General features: G+C 36.2%; 1 protein-coding gene across 4 annotated transcripts in view; it reads left to right on the top strand.

Annotated features, from left to right (window-relative positions):
• LOC121368954 (kinesin-like protein KIF12) overlaps positions 1-14,649 on the top strand; it is a 99,030-nt gene that overhangs the window by 67,598 nt on the left and 16,783 nt on the right. For all 4 annotated transcript variants that reach the window (XM_041493723.1, XM_041493721.1, XM_041493720.1 and 1 more), the window contains 5 exons: positions 361-519; positions 1,881-1,964; positions 10,350-10,468; positions 11,621-11,725; positions 12,420-12,500. In XM_041493723.1, the coding sequence (XP_041349657.1) occupies positions 361-519; positions 1,881-1,964; positions 10,350-10,468; positions 11,621-11,725; positions 12,420-12,500 (548 nt within the window). The remainder of the gene's footprint in view (positions 1-360; positions 520-1,880; positions 1,965-10,349; positions 10,469-11,620; positions 11,726-12,419; positions 12,501-14,649) is intronic.

The following is a 14,649-nucleotide window of genomic DNA, read 5'->3' as shown; positions in this document are numbered from 1 at the left end:
ACAAAACCCCCCAGATGAGCCTTAACTCGGGCATGCATTTAAAGTCAAGTATACCAAAAATACCACTCAGTACTGGTATTGATATTGTGTCAACACCAAATACCGTACCGATACTGAGGTAAATCAACCCAAAAATACTGATAACCATTTCTAAAATTTCAATACTGACCAGTGCTATTAAACATGTGTACTTAATTTGTCAATACCATACCGATACTGAGATAAATCGACCCAAAAATACTGATAACCATTCCTGAAATTTCAATGCTGCCCAGTGCTATTAAACATGTGTGTACTAATTTGTTTCTTCTTGATATTTCATATTATTATTTAAAAAACAAATCTCTGTGTGTGTTTTAGGTTTGCGTAATCGCCAGACGGGGTCACATGGGCTGAATGAGTTTTCCAGTCGAAGTCACAGCATGTTGACCGTCACCATCGACTCGGAGTATCCCGACCCTGATGATGAAAATCTCTATATCACCAAGAGGGGGAAATTGTCTTTTGTCGATTTGGCTGGTACGTAGTGTAGTCCTTTTATCTCTTTTTCGTTATTGTTGTAGTTTTGGTATAAAGTGCACATGCTGGCTTCCACCTACTTCCTTTCTTGGACAGAGGAGCCGGCGAAAGTCGACACCTGCACCCATGACAGCCGTGTGCTACAGCAGCTTGTTCTGAATGTACATGTTAAAGCCTATGACCTGACCTGACCTGACCTGACCTGACCTGACCTGACCTGACATCCCACCTACTGATAATTTACCTTATTAGTCCTCTTCCGGTCTAACTGGAGGGGACTATAGGTTTCATCTCTGTCCTTCTGTCTGTCTGTCTGGCTGTCTGTCTGTCTGTTCCATATATAGTTTTCCGGGCGGGGTTTTTTTCACAATGCCTTTTTCATGTACTGTTAACCTATACATCATGGATCAATCTATTTCAATAATGGGTTGTTTTTTTCCATTGGTTTATAGGGTTGTTGCAACCGGGTTGTCACCTAGGAATAGCCAATCATCTGTCTTTAAATTGTTATTGCACGTATATGTGTCATTAGTGTAGTAGTGCAACAGATAAATATCAACCTCCACTGAGGGGATTCGAGCCACAAGAGTCCAGCACTCTATCAACTGAGCTAATAGGGAAATTCCTACAAGCTGCTGCCAGTAGGAGCATTTTATACCAACTCTACTACATACTCCCCCCTCAAATGAAGCTACGTCGGGGAGCTTTGGACCAAAGGCAACTGAACTGTTATGGGTCTTGACTGGGTTATGATTATATTCTTAAATTAAAGAACACACCCAGTCCTTATGTCGGCTGCAAGTGTAGCAGATAAAAATCAGCCTCCACTGAGGGGATTCGAACCATGAACTCTTAGTATGAGAGTCCAGCGCTCTACCAACTGAGCTAATAGGGAAATTCCCACTAGCTACTGCCAGTAGGTGCATTTTATACCAACAACACTACCACAAGTACATGTAGTGTTATCATAAATACCGAATGGCATATTCAGCCCATGCGGAATAAATCGGTCTTGCGTGACCACATGACTTTTGTTGTTTGAGCTGATATTAACTTTGGGTGATGTCACGTAAATTGCAAAATAATGCAAGAAATGCTTTTTATATTTCATAAAAACAAGAAAACCTGCTGTCATAATGAAATTATACTATCATTTTTGGTTTATACTTTTAAAAAATGTAGTATTTTCACATTTTCCCAAAATGCTTGTTTTTCATCTACTAGGGCTATTCCACCCTCGGATACATAATATGATGTTAGGGACTCGACAAGCCTTGTCCCTGACAACAAATTATGTATCCTCGGTGAAATAGCCCTGTCCCACATGGACACATATGAAGGATTCTTTTATTATTTTGCAGGCAGTGAAAAGGTAAAGGACCAGAACCTTGGGGCAGGTGTCTTGTCTGAATCAAACAGCATCAACAAGAGTTTGCTTGTCTTAGGTGAGTTAATCTTACACAATTATGTGGGCATAATTAGTATGTATAATATTTTAGTTCACAGTTGTGTAATTTATATGTTTCTTCTTTTGGACCACTTTCTACTTAAAATACAGTAATAATGCATAACTGGGGGTTTTTTTCATACTAAATAAAAATTTCTGGACAATTTTGTTGTTAATTGTTTCAAACTGGGGCTGAATCAAGCTTACTCGGTAGAGTGCTCGTTACAGGATCGAACCTCCTTGGGGGATCCTTTCTCTGATTATTATTTTCCCCATCCCAAACAGTGCCCCATGATTGTTATATCAGAGTCCATGGTATGTGCATTTTTGTCGGTGGGGAAGTGCATATAAAAGATTCCTTGCTGCTAATGGAAAATTGTAGAAGATTTCTTCTAAAAAGATGACTCAGAATTACCAAATGTTTGATAACCAGTAACCTTTGATTAATAAATCATTGTGCTCTAGTGGGCCATTACACGAAAAGAAACTTTAACCTTGTTTCAAATTGGTGGGTGTTGTTTTAGGTTTGGGGAGTGGGTGAAAACAAGTGTAAATTAGAACTCTAGTGTTTCTGCGACGCCATATAACCGTAAATAAAATGCAGGGATGTGAGAGCTACGCGGAAATGCGCTTTTTTATTTTGTCTAAAAAAAAAAAAAACATGATGTTCAATACTGTTGACCACACAAGGTTCATTTGCATGTTTTCATGGTTTCAAGTTTATGTGTGCATTACATTATAAGTTCATTATATTATAAGTTATAACCAGTTTAGATTTGTTAGCAATGAATGCAATTTTTGGCAGTTCCAGGGGTTGCAAACACCAATTTTTCTGGACCCCGGCTAGAGTATGCTTTTTTGTTCCAGCCTCTCTCACATTCCTGAAAATGTGTTGAGTGCATTGTTAAATAAAACATTTCCTTCCTTTAGTGTTTCTGAATAATTTTTATTTCAACTCTGTGTTGATAAAGTTGATTTAAAAATATATGACAGTTTGTACAAACTTGAAATATTTTATTACATGTTTGTAAAAGTCATAATATGTAAGTCAATCCTTAAAACATAAAACAGTTACATTTAAGCAACTTTAAATTATTTTATGATGCATTTGTAAAAGAAAAAGAAAAAACCCACCTAAACAACCCAAGCCCCAACTATTGTATTTATAAGTATAGTTTCAGTTGATGTATAAACGGAAGTACTCAGTTTCTGATTAAAGTTAAACTAACTGGAAATTAATAGTGGTTTTATCTGTTTACATAATGGCAGATATGTAACAGGGTATAAAATAACCAGTTTTGTTTGAGCCGCAGATTGTCTGTGAGACCGTTCATTTGATGTGAACAACAGATTAATGAATCATGAATATTTATGTACCTGGTACACATTACACTGTATCCCTGTATTGAGTGCATTGCTCAGCCAACGGATAAAACATGGAACACAAAATATTTATGTTTGTATTCAGCTTCGCACTGTAATAAAGACGGCTGAAATACCTGTAATTACTTACCTGTCACAACCATAAAGCCTTTGTTGTTGTACACCTGAAAGGAATTTATTAGTTAACAGGTATGAGAGAACATGTCCAAATATTTTACTATGACAATTCTTCTTTGCAATGGGAGATGTACAATCCAAAGTTTCATGCTTGGTTACTAGAATAAAAATGTAATTTGTTATCACAGGCATTGGAAGGAAGGAAGGAAATGTTTTATTTTATGACACACTCAACACATTTTATTTTTGGTTATATGGCATCAGACATATGGTTAAGGACCACACAGATATTGAGAGATGAAACCTGCTGTCACCACTTCATGGACTACTCTTTCTGATTAGCAGCAAGGGATCTTTTATATGCACCATCCCACAGACAAGGTAGTACATACCACAGCCTTTGATATACCACTCGTGGTTCACTGGCTGGAACGAGAAATAGCCCAATGGACCCACCGACGGGGATTGATCCCAGACCGACCGCGCATCGAGCATGCGCTGTACCATTGAGTTACGTCCCACCCCTACAGGCATTGGATGCAGGTGGGGGAGGGGGTGGGGGTGATAGTGGGGGAGGGGGTGGGGGTGATGGTGTTAAGCCTCATATAGACTGGATGTGGTGAATGCGTGCTGTCTGACTGTCACGTCTGATGCTTTGTGTTTTAGGCATATACACCATTTACAATTATTTCATTGTGGCTGGTCGCACTCTTCATGGTCTAGATACTCTCATTGAAGTGGAACAACAAGCACATGCCGCATACAGTCTATATGAGCTTGTAGTGGTGGGTGGCACAAATGTTAGGCGTCAGCTTCTTTATATTTACATGTGGGAGAAATTTTATATATTTAAAATTGGGGAATCATTATATTTAATCCAAATAAATAAATAAATAAATTAATTAATTAATTAATTTTTAAAATTCTGGTATACATACTTGTAATTCACGCATGTACAGCATTAAATATACTATTAAACTTGATCAATGGATGACGGTAACTGCTAGAACAAACAGGATAAAATAATTGCTTGTGTAGTTTTGTTTTAATCTTTACGTCTTGTTTACCCATTTAATTACTAGTAACAAGTCAGTTGTAACTGCCTAAGTTGACTGTTCTAGCATTTTTCCTTCACCCTTGTATTTAAAAAAAAGATTTACATGTTACATATACAATTTTAATGGTAATTTGTTAATTAAGAAACTTTTTTTTATGTACATTGATATAACATTTTTGGTATTGGTATAGAACTTAATAAAATGTTTCTATATGAGATTTAGCATATTTTAGTATATCAACTTTCAATGTCACTTCATCGGCTCCATTTGACTCAAACAGACTACCGGGTATATAAGATTTAAAAATATAATAAATCCCAAACATAAATTATTGGAATAATAGTCCTTACTCAGTTTGTGTAGTCAATTTCTCTGGAGGAGTTCTAGAAAGACTGACGTTCTTCAGTGTATAATATTCAATGTTTGACAGACACTTTCTGGCAGAAATTTCATAATATACATAACCTGCACTCATTTTACCATAGATGCCTATATATTGAAATTTTTGTTGTGTACTCAGTCTGTGTTTGTTATGTACTCAGTCTGTATAGGATTTTGCAAAGGGAGATATGTTTTGAATCTACATTAAAAGCAGTATGCTTAGTCTGTATAAGATATTTACAGTTGTTATCAACTGTATGGCGACCTCAGTCAATTACTGGAGTTTCTCACAAAGCTCTGAGTCTCTTAGGCTGTGCTAGACAACTAAGTATCCTCTTTGCAAGTCATTTAGCATTGCACTCGAGATCGTAAAGTTGCGAGAATTTAGTGAATTAGTATACAAAGTGATTCCAGTCAAAACATTAAGGAACAAAGTATTTTACTTTCCTTTATTTTCCTGTAGAAAAAAAATTGATAGTAGAAATATGACAGTAAAAGAAAAGAACTTATTTCAAATATATCCAATCACTGTGCAGTGGTGATGGCTTAGTTAATATTCAGCTTGTTTGTCTGTTTTATGTAGGGGTGGGAGTGTGTGTTATTTCTGGGTTATTCTTTTGGGGTTTTTGGGGGGTTTTGTCCTTTCCTGCCCTAGCCAGTGCCCGAGAACTGGTACATCAAAAGCCATGGTATGAACTGTCTTGTTTATGGAAACATGTACTGTGAAACCTCTCAAGACCAGACCCTCTGTAAACCGGAATTCCCTCAAAAGCAGACATTTTGAAGAGTCCCTGTTTAAAAATCCAGTACAGAACTTAACCTCTTTAAACTGGATCCCTCTTAATACCGGACATTTTTATTGGTTTAGAGGGTTTTCACTGTATTTATAAAAGATCCCTCACAGCATTTTGGAAGGTATAGCAGGTTTTTTCTCTCTTTACCAAGTATCACAATAACTAATGTTGGACACCAAACACTACCTATCTTGTCTGTGGAAAAGTGTATGTATGTATGTATGTATGTATGTATGTATGTATGTATGTATGTATGTATGTTTGTATGCCCACAAATTACTGTCAGGTCAGATGTCAGGAATTAACGTGCTTATATCAATTTAATGTTCAAGCATGCTCATTTCGAGCACAATTTCTGACTAGAGCCAGAAACTGTACTCAGAACGAGAGAGGTGAGGGAGTGTTAAAAAAAAAAGTTCTAAAAGTTAAAAATACTTAATTGATGGTTAAATAAACTTTATTTACAAAGAAGTTAAAAGGGTTTAAACAAAGTGTTAAAAAGGAAAAGTGCATGTAAGAAATCCCTTTCTATAGCATTGGAAAAATGTAACGGGTTTCCTTTTCTAAACCTATATGTCAGAATTACCAAATGTTTGACATCCAATAGCTGGTCATTAATAAATCAATGTGTTCTAGTGCTGTCATTAAACAAACAAAACAAACTCTAAACTTTCAATTCCCATTTTAATGTAAGACGGGGCAGAGCTGGTTAATATCTAAAGTCATGTACTGAAACATGGAGCCAAGCATGTTTCCCATTCAAGCAAATAATGCATTGTCCTTGTGGCATTGTCACCAGTAATAACATTGGTTGTGAAAACACAAAACAAACAGGGCAAAAAAAGCTATTTGCAGGTCAGGCGAGAAGGCTTTTGTCTGTTGTGAGAGCTTGGGTAATTTAATACTGTAGACCCAGTCTGACCTATTATTAAACAAACCACATACTTATTGATGGAGTCACGGATCAAATTATAGAAAGGTAAAAGATTTTTCCTCTTTTTTTTTCTTCTTTTTTTTCTTTTTTAGAAACATTTCTTAGCTAGTTTCACCTTTCAGTCAGTTTATTTTCCTTGTTGTGAGGATGCCAATATATCTGGTTGACAAAGTGTAGTATTTTTAATGTGGTGGTTTCAGTAGGAAGTACTTAAAGCTGGTTTTTTCCTTTGGAAATATTTCTGTATTGGGTATGGTAAGTTTTTCAATCGTCTTTGAGATACTCTTTCTGTTATAGTTTAAAGACGCAGACCCTAATTTAAACGTAGAAAATGGACACTAAGTTTAGTTAATCTACAAACCTGTAACACACTGGGATAAAGTTACAACAGAGTGAAATAAGAGTCTCTGGCGTTATAACTGGAAAATATCCTTAAAAATAGACCAGAACTTGAATCAATAACCGCTACTTCTCAGACGCATGTGCATTTTTTTTAAATATGAAAAATGCATTTTGTGATATTAGAAATACCAGGATGACCAGAAACACTTCGATTCTATGGAAATGGATAATCTAAACAATAAAATGTAACTAGTGTTTGATTTCAGTGATCATAAACGGATCTACTAGTGAAAAATATGTTGTAGTGTTTAAAACCTAGGGTCTGTTCTTTTAAATTTAACTGGTTGGTGAGGGTTTGAAGTGAAATGTTATAGCTGTGTTCAGTTTGTATATAGTAAATGAAATAAAACTTCAGCAGGTGTATTAATGTTATAATTCCTTCTCTCCTTGTTGAACATGTTCTGATTTTGGATGAGTGATTGTTTTGAATGGTTTATAACTGAGGGCGCATAGTTACACCATGCTGTTTGTCCTGCCCATCCATTTAAAAAGTAACAACATTTATTTCTACATAAAATATTTCATTCTAAAAAATTTCAAAATGAAGCCCTACATGTATGTGCTATCAATGTCAACATCAGCATTTTAGTAGCACTCTTGCTTAAATTGAATAATCATGGTCTGGTGTAGGAAGCAGGGGGGGGGGGGGGGGAGGCAAGGGGGGCATGTGCCTACCCACACTTTTAAGATATTTTGCTTTATATTTGCTTTATAATAGTGTAAAAGTGTGTAAATATAAAAGTGTGCACACACACACACACACACACACCCCACCCCTCCGCTTTTTGGCACCTTCCTACACCACTTAAATGTGTTTCAAAAATACATCAGCCTGATACATTTGTATATGTATATTAGGATTTATATCATGTATTACTGTGGTAACATAACTGGTAGATGAAGAAAGCAAAAACTTCATACAAAACAACACACAGAAAATAAACTTTTTTAATGTTTAGAAAATATTTAATAGTAAAAATATTCACTCAAAAAAAAAATTGTTTAAATGTTTACCTTTTTATATAACATTTTGGAAAACAATCTTTTTACTTCAGTATATTTTAAAATTTATACCTATAACTTATAAGTGTATCATGTTTGTCCAGTCCTAACGATTAGCTATGGTACAGTGAATAAGCTACTTACTGCTAACCGTAAGTACTACTGTTGACATTATTTTTGCATTCAGGCTTGTTGTATACACTCCAGGCTTGTTCAGGCCTTGAACACTGGACAATGTGGCTGTTTAGTACAAAAAACAACAATGTAGTTTTATATCCAATAATTATTTAAATACTTAGCAAATCAATTTTACTGTAGCTTTTGAATCAGTACTGCTGATTGTCATTGTTAATTTCAAAGCCTGCATATTTACTATGTTTGGTATATAAAGTGTTTTTATAGCAGGTTCAGTAATAACCGGCCTCGGTGGTGTCGTGTTTGAGCCATCGGACATAAGATTGGTAGGTACTCGGTTTGTAGCCTGGTACCGGCTCCCATCCAGAGCGGGTTTTAACGACTAACAGGTAACCTACTGTCCTGGACAGACAGCCCAGATATAGCTGAGGTGTGTGCCCAGGACAGTGTGCTTGGACCTTAAATCAATATAAGCACAAAAATAAGATGAATTGAAAGGTTCAGTAATATGTGGAAAAGGGTAAAAATGAGGGGGAAGTACAAAATATGTTAGTGATTTCCCTAGAAATTAGACAAGGAATGGTAGACCAAACACTTTTGGGGCATTTTCACCATTTTCGGGGCACTTGTTTTTCATTAAAAATACAAAAACAATTAATTAAAATAAACATTAATGTAATTTATGTGCTTGCTTTAATAAATGAATCGCAAAAGATATAAAAGGCATATTTTATTAATTAATAATACCTTTTTCGGTGTTTTATAAAGGCAATTTTAGAATTAATTATTGAAAAAGGCTTTTTTAATCTCAGGGCAGCATGGTGCTGAATGAGGCAAGATGGTGCCAGACTATTGAGGCATGGTGCTGCACCATGCTAAAACAAGCTAGGAAAAACACTATATGTGTTTGGCATTTTTTAGGATGTTTGAGACAAACATGGATAAAGTTACACTACTGCTATTCAAAGTGAGGAATTCTCAATATGTCTAAAACATTAATTGTCAAAAATAAGATGGAAAGCAAAGGCTGCTTTTTTATTTCATTTCAACTTATTTTCATGCTTATGTCCAATTAAGGTTCAAGCACGCTGTCCTGGGCACACACACCTCGGCTATCTGGGCTGTCTGGCCAGGACAGTCGATTAGTGGTTAGTTGTTAGTTGTTAGTGGTTAGTGAGAAAGAAGAGGGTGTTGTGGTCTTACACCTACCCATTGAATCGTTAAAACTCGCTCTGGTTGGGAGCCAGTACCAGGATGTGAACCCTGTACCTACCAGCTGTATGTCCGATGGCTTAACTACCAAGACTGCTTAAGAAACAGATTATCAGAAAGCATATTGTGAATTTTAAATACCATGTTCTGCCTACTCTGTCATTTTCAAGCCTTGATGTAAATCCAAGATTGCCATGAAACTTAGTTCAGTTTTGTTTCTTAACACGTTTTTGCCAAATAGATATAATACAGTGATAATATAGTGATAGTTTTCACATGGGGTGTACATAACAAAAGAGGTAATTAAATAATTTTGTTCCATTACATATACACACATATACATCCTAACTGATCAAGCTGTTTTTTCACTTGAACATTTTATGAAACATGGTTGATATTTCAGATATTATACTGTACATAATTACATTTTAGTCCAATCTGTCTATCATTTATGACTAGAATCGTTTATTAGTATAGTGTATCTTGCACAGGACATTTTATGGGAAAATGTTTTCACATCAAGTATATTTAACTGTGGATTGTCTTGCCACTGATCACCCTCAATTGATTTGTCAACAAATAATGTCCTCTCTCTAGTGACAAAATAACAATATTTTGGGCACCACGTAGTCAAGGTTTCAGTTATTACATTCCTTTGTTTGCACTCTCTTTTTTTATTATTATTTCTTTTTATCATTAATTTTTAAACTTTATTATCCCCAGATTAATGACAGTGTCAGGGTTTGCACTATCTTTATTAAGATGTATGTCATGTTTTGATTTTTTGAGGGGAGGGGGGGTTAAACTGATCCAGTGTTTGACAAATGTTTAAGAAGTCACTAGCCGTCACAGAAAATTTGCTTAATGCCCTGTGTATTGTAGTAACACAGTTAATAATTTCCAATAGCCTAGACCAAACAATCGAACCATCACTAATATATTGGTGTTTGTTTTTTCCTCTACAGGTAACTGTATCTCTCACCTAGGAGATTCCAAGAGAAGACATGGCCACATACCGTACAGAGACAGCAAACTGACCAAGCTTCTAGCAGACAGTCTGGGCGGCAATGGTGTTACCTTGATGGTAATTTATCTTCATGTATTATACATGGACATGTATTTCATTAGCACTCTTTAATTTTAGTAGTGGAATTAATCCACATGCATGTACATGGATACACCTGCTGTAATAATCCTGGCCAAATTTACAAAGCTTTTTTTTAATATCTTAATGCAGGTCTTTAACCATTATAGATGCATTTACTGTAATGATATGCTTACAGGCTTTGTAAATTCAGTGGTTAAAGTCTAGATCTGAGATTTTAATTTCATGGCAATGCTATACAAATTGCATGTGTTGTGAAATCATTATAGATCTCAGTCTTAACTTTTATAAGCTCTGAAAATGGTTTGAACAAATTTAGTACATGTGACTGTAATGTTCATGACTTTTATTTGCCATGATATGACACTGAAGACTATTTTTGAAGCAGGTTATTACTAGTTAGGTGGGTGAACTTTATTGAATGCTGGTCAACTCGCCCCAAAAACCAACTCGCCCCCACCAACTCACCCCAGTGTTTGGACAACTCGTCCCAAACATTACTGTCTGTAAATAATTGTGACGAAATTAAAAATGGACGTCTACAACTTTGGTGTCATTTTATTTATTAATATTACAGTGAAACTCATCTATTACGAGCACTTATTAAAATGGTTTTATATTGAGGATATCCAATAATCAATTACAATGAAATGTCGAGCCTATTTTAACGACGTTTGTCAGTTTGTCCCTTATATCCTTAAAGGAATGATCAGGCTTTTGGACTCCGACTGGTGCATGTGCATATTCAAAAATATTTAATGCACATTATTGCTTAAAATATTAGTATATTTAATTAATAAAACGGTAATGATATGAGTTGAGTAAACAGTGTGGGTCAAGTTGACCAACGGCTGGGGTCAGTTAGTAGGGGGGCGAGTTGGTTTAGGGGTGAGTTGACCTGCTCCCACTTTATTTACCTGAAACTGAAATTAGATGATCATGTATCATTGTGATCAGTCGCCTTACATTTCAGACTTAGCAGATTCAATTCTCAAGGCAGCCTTCCATTACATTATTCATATTAGAGCAATATTACCGGTAACCTGTTTATGAAACAATTACTGTTAAACTACATTTATGTTAGCTTAAGTATAATGTATTATTTTCTGATAAATGTGTCTTATGTTTCAGATAACATGTATAACACCATCGTCCTACAATGTCACCGAAACAATGAATACGTTGAGATATGCCAGTCGAGCCAAGAAAATCAAAACAAAACCAGCTATCAAAATGGTAAGTGGAAATAGAATAGACAGGGTCTAAAACAGGAAGTAAAATATGGCCTGTTGTTATTTATTAAAATAACAGGTAAAAACAAAATGGCTTCCTAAGTTCTAAGCAGGCCACAGACCACAATTAATTATGCTATATATGTTTCTATATAGCCTTAGTGGATATAACATTTTTATTAATATCAGCAGGCCCATGGATTTTTGTATGTACCTTTGCCTGCATGGGTAAAACATACCCTGAAAAGGAAAACCCCTGTTGTCTAGCTCTTTCTCCCAGGATATTGGTTTAAACAAACACGCTCACTAAACCTGGCCAGAGTACACCCATTTTACACAAAAAACACTACTTTTGCATGGGCCAGAATTACCACAAACAAGTCTTCAATGTCAACAAGTTATACATGTTTACAAACAACATGCTCTCACCTGTCAACTTCAGTCAAATAGTTGCCACTTCAAAGCTGATATCTTTTATACCCAGCTACCTTTTGCAGAACACAATAGAGATTTTTTTTTTTTTGTACTCACTTATTGAATTTTTGTACAGCTTTTAACCTAATGACTTAAGATCATCTATCACCTGCTATATTGGGAATAGGTCTGACGCTTGATTTAACACGCAACAAACCCATTAAAGGCTATAGCATTCACTTCTGTAATTAATCTAAGTGCTGCAATTTGTTTTTTAATTGTAGGATCCTAGGGAGAAGCTAATACTGAGTTTGAAGAGAGAGATTAAAATACTCAGAAATGAAAATCACTACCTCAGACAACAGGTAAGACTAGATCATCTCCCACATGGTTTCAGTAACCCAGTACTGACATACAGTCAAACCTGTATATAATGGCCACCCAAGGGACCTGACAAAAGTGTCCATTATTGAAGGGTGACCCTTATATACAGGTTCGATTGGCGAATCACAATGGAACTTTACTTTGACAGAAAATAAACCCAAAGCTATAGACATGGCCATATAAGCACATTTAATTTATAATTTTTAACATGATTGAAAAAGTAAAGACATAACCAGAGACAAAAAATAAACCAAAAAAATGTCTTCATGACGATCATCTTGTGACCGTTATACCTGTGATTTTGGGTGAAAAATAGTGACCGCTGGCCGTTATGGACAGGTGACCGTTATGTACAGGTGAAATAAGGAAGGAAATGCATTGGGTGATTTATATTGGCCATTACAGGCAGATGACCATTATGTACAGGTGACCGTTAGACCAAGAATATTGATGGTTATGTCACAAGGTGAGTAAGTATGGGTTTCCTGTGCAATTACTGGCTTCAAGCCAGAATGAGTGCATTTCTATGCTAATGGGGGACTTATGTTGGTGGCCTGTGCTGCACAACTGGGGCCTAATTCACAAAGGTCTCTTAGGCTGTGTTAGACAACAAAGCATCCTCTTTGCAAGTCTTTTAGCATTGCACTGCGAGATCGCAAAGTTCCAAGAGTTTAGTGAATAAGGCCCCTGGTGTATCAAAGTCCATATGTGCTGGAAAGCATATATACTAGGACAAAAAGGTTTAGAAATTTGGTACCACTGCATTGTACTTTAAAACACAAACTACATTCAATGAAGTGACAGTTACATATTTCATTTTGTATTGAAAATTTCCTGTTATTTAAACTGACGAAATGATGCATCAGTTAAATCCAATGTCTGATTTCATTTTGTAAGTCATGAGTTTTCTTTTATTTAAGCATATTTACCAAATAGCTAAAAAAATATATTATCTTTGTATACTTACTGTAATTTATATAGCATCAGCAGATTTTCTCTCAAAATATTAACTAGTAATCGTGGTCCTAATAAACAGGCATGACATTAAAAAAAAAGGAAATGAATATTTGTGTAACACCAAGTACCTCCAGACATAAACTTTATGACTAGTAAGTGTGTAACATTGTGCCTATTTCAACACTTGGTCTAGGTAGTGAGAGAGGAATTCCACTATTCAAACATAGAAATCCACTATTAAAACATAGAAATCCACTATTAAAACATAGAATTCCACTATTCAAACATAGAATTCCACTATTCAAACATAGTCAGGTCAGGTCAGGTCAGGTCAGAGGGTTTTATGTGCAAATTCAAAGTAAGCTGTTGTAGTGCATGCCTGTCATAGGTGCAGGTGACGGCCTCAGCCAGCTCTTTCGTCCAGGACAGGAAAGGGTTGGGTTGGGTGGGAGAGGGGACCACCTGCACTGGCAGGTGCAAGAGAGCACCAGCAGCCTGACCGGGGTCAGTAACAGGCCGGGGGTTAGTTTTTGTGTTATGGAATTTGGAATGTTCCGTAGGATTAATGCCAAAGGGAAAAAGTGCACAGTTTGAAGGAAATTGGTTGTATTTTGGCCGGTCCACCGAAAATTAAAAAAGGGGAGCTACATATGTTTTTTAACTTAGTATGCCGAGAGTAGCTCGTTACAAAACATAGTCTACTCCCACTGGACTTTTATATACATTTTCCATAGACATGGGTTGGAATCTAGCTGAGTCGTTAGAGTGCTCACCTGTGGTGCTTGCGCTGTAGGATCAAACCACCTCAGTGGACCCATTCTCTGATTGTTTTTGTTTCCCCATCCCAACCAGTGTCCCATGACTGAAATATATCAAAGGCTGTGGTGTGTGCTGTCCCATCTGTGGGAAAGTGCATATAAAAGATCTTTGCTGTTAATGGAAGAATGTAGCAGGTTTTCTCTGAAGACTTGTCTAATAGCCAATGATTAGAACATCAATGAGCTCTAGTGGTGTCACTAAACAAAACAAACTTTGACTTTAACGTTTTCATAGATAGGTCAGCACGTAGCATGACCATAGCCATGGGGCATAGGTTGGGATGGGGAAAAAACAATCAGAGAATGGCATAGGTTGGTGCAGGGTGGTGGGGTGGTGGTGGTGGGTGTTACCATC

The sequence above is a fragment of the Gigantopelta aegis genome, chromosome 3 (assembly GCF_016097555.1).
Source record: "Gigantopelta aegis isolate Gae_Host chromosome 3, Gae_host_genome, whole genome shotgun sequence".
Lineage (NCBI taxonomy): Eukaryota > Metazoa > Mollusca > Gastropoda > Neomphalida > Peltospiridae > Gigantopelta > Gigantopelta aegis.
This window is presented reverse-complemented; position numbering and strand designations above follow the sequence as displayed.